Source organism: Notothenia rossii, assembly GCF_949606895.1.
Source record: "Notothenia rossii genome assembly, contig: scaffold_295, whole genome shotgun sequence".
Lineage (NCBI taxonomy): Eukaryota > Metazoa > Chordata > Actinopteri > Perciformes > Nototheniidae > Notothenia > Notothenia rossii.
In genome coordinates, this window is record NW_027639678.1 from 39,359 (window position 1) to 49,724 (window position 10,366).

General features: G+C 41.2%; 1 protein-coding gene across 1 annotated transcript in view; it reads left to right on the plus strand.

Annotated features, from left to right (window-relative positions):
* The window catches only part of LOC307027532 (polycystin-1-like), a gene marked incomplete at its 5' end in the record, with an annotated part of 31,122 nt that extends 21,656 nt beyond the window's left edge, over window positions 1–9,466 (plus strand). Inside the window, 15 exons of the mRNA XM_079695801.1 lie at window positions 587–782; window positions 950–1,117; window positions 2,027–2,167; window positions 2,272–2,482; window positions 2,916–3,039; window positions 3,743–3,874; window positions 4,215–4,536; window positions 5,374–5,488; window positions 5,575–5,729; window positions 6,244–6,446; window positions 6,569–6,769; window positions 7,118–7,269; window positions 8,386–8,754; window positions 8,991–9,165; window positions 9,338–9,466. Coding sequence (XP_079551927.1) covers window positions 587–782; window positions 950–1,117; window positions 2,027–2,167; window positions 2,272–2,482; window positions 2,916–3,039; window positions 3,743–3,874; window positions 4,215–4,536; window positions 5,374–5,488; window positions 5,575–5,729; window positions 6,244–6,446; window positions 6,569–6,769; window positions 7,118–7,269; window positions 8,386–8,754; window positions 8,991–9,165; window positions 9,338–9,400 — 2,727 coding nt within the window. The 3' untranslated portion in view covers window positions 9,401–9,466. The remainder of the gene's footprint in view (window positions 1–586; window positions 783–949; window positions 1,118–2,026; window positions 2,168–2,271; window positions 2,483–2,915; window positions 3,040–3,742; window positions 3,875–4,214; window positions 4,537–5,373; window positions 5,489–5,574; window positions 5,730–6,243; window positions 6,447–6,568; window positions 6,770–7,117; window positions 7,270–8,385; window positions 8,755–8,990; window positions 9,166–9,337) is intronic.
* Window positions 9,467–10,366: the final 900 nt, after the last annotated feature.

The following is a 10,366-nucleotide window of genomic DNA, read 5'->3' on the forward strand; positions in this document are numbered from 1 at the left end:
CATGACATTAAAGGTGGGGTATGCAATTTATTTCAGGAACACTTGTTGTTATATTCCATGGAATGCTCTTAACATCCCGATAGCAATGCATACATGAAATGCTTTGACAATAAAATACATAACAAAATATCATCAGTGGAAGCCGTGGCGCTGTAAAAAGTACAACCAATCATTTGAGCCGGCCCGGCTAAAGTAACTGGATGGCCTACCTGCCTGTCAGCCTTCCATCTGTGCACAAACTTATCTCGTGCCCTCATTGGTCATGTGCGCGTTCGTGTGTGTTGGAGGAGGGGCTCTGTAAGGAAGGGGCAGATTTTTTCCGGTTGTGTATTTTCAAATTCTAGCGCACTCGAGCTGGTTTCTCCAAAAATTACCTACCCCACCTTTAAGATGCTGCATTAGAAGCCTTAATCCAGTGCATTTTCTTTTTAAAACTGTAATATTTGTGCAATTGTTTTGTTTGTGCTAAGCATGGCAAATGTTGAGTTCATTCACAAAGAGAGAAAATGAAAACAAAAATGAAAGGAAAAGTCAATAAAGGGAAGTCTGCATCAGGCTCCTTCATCTCTCTCTCGTCTCTCCTCAGCCGGGGGGTCCGGTGCGTAACCTTCTGGTCGGGATGGTGTGTGCGGTTCTGGTTCTGATCCACCTGCTGCTGGGGCTCATCGCTCACAAACTGGACCACCTGGAGAGAACCAGGCTGAGCCGGGTTCCTCTGTGTGGACGACCGGGCCTCCATCAGTACCGAGTGCTGGTGAAGACCGGCCGCAGGAGAGGGGCAGGTCAGAGGGGACTAACATGTTTTCAAATTTGAAAGATTTACTTAAAATGTAATGTGAATGTTCAGTATGTGTGTACTCAAACACATAGTCAAATAATAATATGAATAATTATTTTAAAAAAAAACTATATATTTTAAAAATAATGAATACTGTTTTTTACCCATCAGGCACCACTGCACACGTTGGCATCAGTTTGTACGGAGTGAGTAAGAGCGGCGCTCGCCACCTGCGGAGCGACGGAGCGTTTCAGAGAGGAGGCCTCGATCAGTTTCACCTGGAGACAGACGAGAGCCTGGGGGAAGTCTGGAAGATCCGCATCTGGCACGATAACACAGGTAGGTGGAGTTTGCAAAAAATATCCTTTTGATAAAAGAGTTGAATATTGTTTTTCAGTTTTTTGCACATTTTTTGCAAAACCTTTTTTTTTGTTTTTCTATGTGTGTGACTGACACACAGGTAGGTGGAACTTGCGAAAAATATCTTTCGTAGCAAATTAAAATCAGCTGCTGTCCAGAGAAAATTATGAGTTTGACAAATATGCAAAGAAACATAATATCGATATAAATTGTTTTAAGATGTTTTTCTTTGAAAGGTGTCCTATCATGTCAAATGCACTTTTTGTATGGCTTTTATAAATAAAGATGTGTCCCCGGTGTGTCAGGGAACTCACGCAGCGTACCCAAATCTCTAATACAGGGCTACAACGGAGATGATCCAGATTTGCTGCCGATATGACGTAATATCTGAAATGTGGGCGGGCTTTACACTCACGGCCCTATCAGAGACGTTGCTATCAGAAACAATGCACGACACGTTTTGGACGTAATATGATCTTTGTTTACATTAGCATCGCTAACACTCAGAGCTAACCTGTACTGGAGAGAGCATGTGGAAAGAAGCAGGAAATAAAAAGGAACTCACCTCGTGATAAACCTGAGAGAGAAAAAGCATTTGAGCTCCATACTGTTTAAGAAATAATCCTTGATGTGGTTTAGAACATGGCGTTTAATCACGGCAGCATTTAGCTGAGTTCCTGGGTATACATTTTTAAAGCTTTAGACCCAGAATCAGCAATTCTCTAACAGGGCTGAAGCAGAGGGATATGAGGGAAGTCTAAAATGCACGATCTGTTTGGTATTTTGAGCAAAACACTTCATAGACATGTTTTTTATATATTTATATCTGAGACATATAATATATGGTAGGAGACCTTTAACTGAGTTTCTCTGTGTGTGTGACTTCAGGTCTGGACCCGTCCTGGTTTGTGGAGCAAGTGGTGGTCTGGGACCCTCAGACTGACCACATGTTCTTCTTCCTGCTGGAGGACTGGCTCTCTGTGGAGAACCAGAAGAACGGATCCGTGGAGAAGGAGGTTCTGGCCTCATGTGAGCTTTGAACTGAATTAATATGCTTTTTTTTAAATATACAGTAATTTCTATGAATCTGCACTCCCCTCGGTAAATAAACAAATGCTTGTTCCTCCTCTCAGGTCCAGAGGAGCTGTCTCAGTTTCGTCGGGTGTTTTCCTCCCAGCTGGTGTTTGGGATGGTGGAGCATCACCTGTGGCTGTCGCTATGGGAACGCCCCGCTCACAGCAGGTTCTCTCGGGGTCAGAGGGTCACCTGTAGTGCCGTGGTGCTGCACTTGTACCTGGCTCTGGGGGCGCTGTGGTACGGGGCCGTGGGCACACAGGGACTCAGGTAGGAGGGCAGGCCTCCATCAACAAATTAAATGTCTTTTTCTGGTTTGACTTTTGTTTTAGAATTTGACTATTTTTTGAGAATTTTACTTGTTTTGAAGAATCTGACTTTTTTTTCGCAGATTTTTGACTTTTTCTCATAACTTGTTTTTTTTGGAGAATTTCACAATTTTTTTGAGAATTTAATTTTTTTAGGAATTTGACTTTAGTTTGAGAATTTGACAATTTTTTGAGAATTTGACAATTTTTTGAGAATTGGATTTTGTTTGATAATTTGACTTTTTTCCAAATTTTTTCAGAAATTTAGTTTTTATTTAGAATATGATTTTTTTTCTCCAGAATACGATTTTTCTAAAGAATTTGACGTTTTACCCAGAATATAACTTTTTTTATAAATACATATTTTTTACGAGCCCCAAATGTCCTGTGTTCAGTGGCCCGGTGTCAGCGCGGCTGCTGGTGAACATGGAGGCTGTTTCTGTTGGGATGACGGTCGCTGCTCTGGTGTTTCCTCTGCAGTGGTTCCTCTGTTTCCTCTTCAGAAAGTCTCAGGGTCAGGTGAATATAATCCTGGATTTCTGTGGTTTGTTTCTGCGCAAGGCTGCTGCTTAGAGGTCATTAGAGGTCAGCACAGAGATGTGTGTGTGTGTGTGTGTGTGTGTGTGTGTGTGTGTGTGTGTGTGTGTGTGTGTGTGTGTGTGTGTGTGCGTGTGTGTGTGTGTGGGTTTGTTAACAAAATAAAATATATGTACTTTTCCATTTTATATTGAGTTACATACTTCTCATTACTTTTATAATTTAAATATGATTTTGTTTCTATTTCTCTAAATTTTTAAATGTTTGTGTTTTTTTTATTAACTTAATAAAAGATTTATTTATATTGTTTATTTTATTTAAGATATATTACATTTTATTTTGAAATGTAACTATAATTTTTTCAGTTTCATTTATTTATTATTTTTATTCTGAATGTTCTTTTACCAAGTGTTTCTTTGTTTGTAACCATGCATACTTATTCACTGAAGAATCATAAACATATAATGGATAAACAAACAAACAAACAAACAAACAAACAAACAAACTGTAATGTCTTCATTAGGAACCAATTTTAAGGTGCAATTAATAATAATTTGATCTTTTCCTGCACGAATGAATGAAACATGTATACACTGTATCAGAAATCCACTTCCATATATCATGTTATTACAGTATACAGTATTTCTTAACACTTACTTGATCCCCTCTTCTGTTCCCTCTCCAGGTAACCGTGGATACGTCCGTCCCTCCCTCCCCCATCTGTCACTCTGTGGAGATGGACGTCTTCCTCGGCCAATCAGATCTCTCCGGCCCATCCTTCCTGTCTCTGTCCGACTCCTCCTCCGGCCCGTCATCTGTGAGCACGCACGCACGCAGTATTTACATTGCAATGGAATGGAATAAAATATGGAATAAAAAAAAAGATTGGTAAAGTGTCAGTGGGGGGGCCGGGCCTTGTTTATGAAGCCGGTAGCGGAGGGGAAGAAACTGTTTTAAATTATTCTTTTATGGATGTTTTTTCTGAATCTGTTATTCCATTGTGTTCCTTTCTGTTGTCTTCTTATTAAGTGTTAATGTTGATGTAAAGCAATTTGAATGGCCTCTGTGTCTGAAAATGTCCCATATAAATAAACGCACATTACCTTAACTTACCTGACCTTACCTTACCTGACCTTACCGTACCTTACCTCCTGTAGTTACTGGACAGCAAGGCATTGGACTCCAGTATTCTGGACTTCTGGGCTGCGTCTGGTTTGGCCCCGCAGAAAGATAGAGCCCATCAGGAGGGGGTGGGTGTAGAAACATGGCCGTCATGTGACAGCCTCCTCAACCTCCCAGCATGCATCACTGAGACCCCGATCCTCTGCAAGGCTTCCCCTTCATCCCGTCAGCTGAGGAGGAAGAAGCAGATCCGCCTCGCTGCACCCGCCTCCAACCAAACGCCTACAAACCAAAACATGAAAAGCAACTTAGTGCAAGTTCACAGCCAGAATCTGACCACGCTTCTGACGCTGTCCGGTGAGAAACTGCTCAATTAAACTCTGAACAAGTCTAATTTAATAATCATGGAGGGTGCATCCGGTGCGTCTCAGTCAAAGAGAGTGTTGTATACTTTCAAATAAGCAACGTGAGGAAATACAGTGAGGTTTATTGAGTATTCTGCTTCAAAATAACATTAAAGTACAACATGGTTATTACAAAATCCCACATTGTAGCCGATAACAAGAATAAGGTGGATTGGGAAAAAACACCTACTCAATTAAACTCGAAAAAGTTCAATTTAATAATCATGTAGGGTGCATCTGGAAAGTCTCAAAGCAACCAGTGTCAGAGTGAGTGTTGTATAGTTTAAAATAAGCAACATGAGATCAAATAGTCAGGTTCATTGAGTAGATAATAACATTACGGTTCAAATTAAATTGTTATTATAAAATCCCACATTGTAGCCAATAATACATGCTATATATATGTATTATAATACAGCTGATTGGGAAAAATAACACCTAATTGCATTTCTTTTAATTGATATTGCAATTAGAATATTATAGGAAATGACCATTTTGGAAACTTTATTCGTATTTTAATTGAAACATATGTTTTATCTGATTACTTTTAGAAAATGTATACCAAACAAAGCTCCACAATACTTTTAGATATTGTCACATATTTTTCTCACTGCCAATTTCAATTAGCAGATAATAAATAATGAAGTCTGTGTGTGTGTGTGTGTGTGTGTGTGTGTGTGTGTGTGTGTGTGTGTGTGTGTGTGTGTGTGTGTGTGTGTGTGTGTGTGTGTGTGTGTGTGTGTGTGTGTGTGTGTGTGTGTGTGTGTGTGTGTGTGTGTGTGTGTTGCAGAGGAGGATCTTCTGATGTCTATCGCAGCAGCGTCAGAGGACTCAGCAGATTTAAATCACAGCAACTCAGACAGCGGGCGAGACTCTCCTCGAACCATGTCCTCTCTCTCCACCACGTGAGCATCTGTCACTCCTGCAAATGCAATTTTAGGCATATCAGTGTTTATCAGAATATGCATGACTGTGACTTTGTGTATTTCAGCCGCAGCAGGTCCTGCAGCAGCTGGTCTGAGGTCAGTGAGTCTGTGTTTGGACTCTTCAGGTCTCCCTCTGTGATCTCTGTGGACTCGGTTGCCAGCACCTTCCTCCCCAGTCCGTCTCCAGACTCCAGCAGGTCCCCCTCCATCACTCGCATAGGTAGAAGCTGATTCTGTGAGAACAGCACCATCTACAGGCCTGGCATATGTACTACAGCGTCTCCTGCGCTTTCCAACGGCAATGTCCGTGGCTGTCTCCTCCTGATTGCTGGAGTTGGCCCAATAGCCGTAGCGCCACTTCTGTGACGTCATAGAAGTGTTCAAATCTGGATCAGTCTGTATCAGATCCGTTGCAGCCCCTTTTTAAGAGATTTGGGTATGGAGGAAAATAGAGAGGGTTGTGTTTTGGTTCTTTAAACTGGGATCCATTCGGCTACTTTTAGTCTACTTTTTAAATTGTGTTCACTAAATAATCAATTACTTTACAAACTATTCAAACTGTTTGAGTTTATCTGACATTTCAAGTCTGTATCCATTACTTTTAGTTATTTAAAGTGTTGATCTATTACTTCCAGCAAACTTCCACAATCTTTCCATGTGTTTTCTTTTAAGTGCATATAGAAACTTGATATTTCTCATGACCTATCTCACCTTTGAGACACCTTCTGCTCCAGGTGTATCTCGAGGTGTCCCCGGCCTGCTCCTCCCCCCCTGGACTCTCACAGTGATTTACCCCCTGCTGGGTTCACTTCTCATCGCCTCTCTGGCTGTTATTGGGCTGTACGGCAGCTCCTTCTCCAGAGCGCTCGTCCTCATGTGGCTGCTGGTGTCTCTCTCTGCCTTCCTCACCTCTGCTCTGCTGCTGGAGCCTCTCAAGGTGAGTTCAATCACTCCTACATCTCAGGTGGATAATTCCTTTCGTTCGTGTGAACGCTGACTCAGGGACGGTTTCCAGGAATTGCATTTTCTAGTCTTCATATTAATCTCTCCTCTGCTCAGGTGTGTGTGCAGGCTCTGATCTGCACATTATTGTGGAGGCCTGTGGATCCAGAGGTGGAGGATCATCTGGCTCTGCAGAGCTCGGTGGATCTGAGGGGGTTTGGAGACGATGGAGGGAGGGTCCGGCCCCCCTGTGGCTTCAGTCTGCTGCAGGCCAGAGAGGAGGCGCGCAAACTCAGAGCTCTGAGGGCCCTCATGAGGGTGAGAGGGTCCCAATGTTTAAAACTGAAATGGCAACTTTCATTTTCCCCAATTTCCTCATTTGCTTCTTGACATTAATACACAGAAAAGTGGTATTTTGGATCAAACACAGACAGAAACGGAGGATTTAGTTTAGTTTGTGATTTATTGAAAGTGTTATTCATGGCCATGTTTTCCAATTCTGCAAGTGAGTCAGTCTATCAACGGCCATTTATTCATCCCTATGTACTGCACGATAAATTGAAAACAGAATAAACCTAAATAGTTCCTACACAAATAAAGTAGTGTAAATGTATATCTATAAATATATTGTATATATAATAAATATATTATAAATGTTTCCTGCAGCGCTGTGTGAACCAGCTGTCCTTCCTGCTTCTGGTTCTGATGCTGAACTATCAGGCCGGGGTGGAGCAGAGAGACGCTCGGCTGCTCAGATCCTCCGTCAGACGGGAGCTTCACTCAGAGGGGGGGGGGCAGAACCTCACCTCACTGAGGGGGTAAGGGACACACTGCTGTAGAAACACTAAACAATCATCAGAATCAGCAACAGGTTTATCACCAGGAAGGTTGACACGTACGAGGAATTTGACTTGGTGTCATGGTGCAGACATAAAGGTAAAAAAATATATATATTCTAAGAAAATTATTATAACATTAAAAAATAATACAAATAATACAAAATATAGTCAAATATGGTAGTTTTTACATAGTTGAGTTTTAGTTTAGTCAGTTTGTTGAACATGTCAGAAACAAAAACATACAAGAATATATATATACTCTTTTTTTTCCCTTTTTCTTTCTCACTCAAATTAATAATTATAACAAAGTACAAAAAAATAACAAAATAACAACAAAAAAAAAATAATAATAATTCTCAAATAGTCTCTGTCATGTTCAACAGGGGCAAGAAGAAGCTTACAAAAACGTTTCTGGTCCTACCCCCTCTAGCATATATATTTTTTATAAATAAAATATTAGGTCATCGTCATCAGCGACATGTCTGTCTTGTTAATTTGTTTGCTTTTTGACAAAACAATCAGAAAGAAAGTACTTTTACAATTACAAGAAATAACAACAAATGGGATTTTACATAGAAATAGAATGGAATAAAATATGGAATACAATTTGGCAGTAATACAAAAATAGAAAACAAATAAAAAACATGTGATCGAGGTAGAAAAACCTTCAGACTCAGCTTGTTCTTCTGGACATATTTTAATCTCCACTTCTACACAGTTTCAAAATGCTATCAGGAAGAAAGATATTTTGTGGCATGCATCGCTGTTGATTTTGAAAAGCTGCTGCCGAAGTTGGGACGGTTTACATATTGAACAAAACATTGCTAAAATGTAAACTATTCTGTATCAAAAGTTGTCGTTATAGAGTTACATGTCGAAAACATTAAGAAGTGTATGGTCAAATGACACACACACACACACACACACACACACACACACACACACACACACACACACACACACACACACACACACACACACACACACACACACACACACACACACACACACACACACACACACACACACCACACACACACACACACACACACACACACACACTCCAACATTTAAATCCATTCTCTCTTCATGCAGCTGGTCAGACGCTGAGCAGTGGATGATCCAAACGTTGGTGCCTCACCTTCACCAAAACCCAACACTTCAGCTCGTTGGATTACCCCGTCTGCAGCACACACACACTCTGCCTCCTCACACACACACTCTGCCTCCTCACACACACACTCTGCCTCCTCACACACACACTCTGCCTCCTCACACACACACTCTGCCTCCTCACACACACACTCTGCCTCCTCACACACACACTCTGCCTCCACACTCACACACTCTGCCTCCTCACACACACACTCTGCCTCCTCTGGAAACGGTGTATCTGGGAAACAGCAGCGTAACGACACAACAGCTCTTCAATGACTTACACATGTCTGAGTGGACCAACAAACAGTGAGTGGATATACGTTACGGAAAGAACAGGAAAAGAAGCAGAAGGAGAGAAATAACTTACCTTTTTTTATGATATATATACTTTTTATTCATTTAATATAAATATATACAGTTGTGTTGCAAGTTGAGTACCTAGATGACATGCATCCCTGCTAACTAAACAATACGTGCTAATGCTTTCAAATGAAACCACTTAATATTATTTTTCCATTTTCTTTTATCCCATTCCTTCCCAGGTTTAAAACCCTTTCCCTCGACTTCACACACTTCCACAGAGAGTCCGGTTTGTTTGTGTGTGTTTCCATCAAACTGGAGTGGGTCCGCTCACAGAGACTCGCCTCCTTCCTCTCCATCCTTCCTTTCCTCATCCCTTCTCCTCACTCTGGACCCGACCTGCAGGCAGCACTCACGGTAACACACACACTTTTCAATCAAAGTGGTGCAGGACTGAGTCTTTAGAACCTGGAATGAGTCAGCAATCCCTGCAAAACCATAAATAATTTTAATCAGACGTGAAACAAATTATTTAGCGAAAGATTCAAACATTATTTCAGTGATAAAATCGATGTCTCTCTTTCTGCAGGTGCTTCTCCTGGTCTCCGCTCTCCTCATGTTGTTCGGGGGGGTTTTGGTCGATGTCTGCTGAGCGCTCACAGTACTTTCGACGGTTCAGAAACTGGTTCCAGCTCCTCCTGGCTTTGTTGTCTCTAACAACCTCAATCCTGCAGCTCTGCTTCCTGTCTCAGGCATCCAACTGTGTTTCTGAGGTGAGAAATGAAATTGAAACCACTTTTAGAGGATTATTCACCCACAAAATGAATGTTTGTTTATCAAATACTCACCCTGCTTTTACCTTGACTCTTTGAAAGAAAGCTTCTAATTTCTTGCATGCATCCGGTCTGAAGGAAGGATCAATGAAACGGAGAAAAATCCTGATGAATTTGAGGAATTATCGGCCGAGTTTAACAGCAAAACTCTTTCAAAACCTCCATTTCCAAACTCTCCCACAACCCATACAGTTGAATCAATGTCATGTTTCTATTCGTATGTTCTCTACTTCCCAAACACAAGTCACAACCCTTTCCACTACTCCTCTGTGCAAATCTTTTAGTGTATTATATAGTAAGGTAAGTATGAACACATAAGATTAATACGGACCTATTCACCTTAATGCATCCAGTATCTTCTGAGTATTACTGTGGAGCTATGTGAAAGTTTCCTTTATTAGTTTAAGGTTACACAAGGTGAAGCATATCAAGGTCAGCTGAACAAGCAGTACGTTAAGCTAATGAGTCCAAATTGAACTACTTAGTGGGGTTTATGCTCAAAATAGTCTTGCAGGGCTTCTATTGACCCCTCGTTCTTCTAAGTATATTTAGCAGCCATTAACACAACGGCCTATACACTTTCTACGACAAAGAAAAAGATTGCAAAAGTCCATAAAGACCATTTCAGTTAAAGGGGACCTATCATGCAAAATGCACTCTTGTACGTCTTGTATACATGAATATGTGTCCCCGGTGTTCCAGGGAACTCACCAAGTGTCAGAAAACACAACCCTCTCTATTTTCCTCCATACCCAAATCTCTTAAAAAGGGGCTACAACGGATCT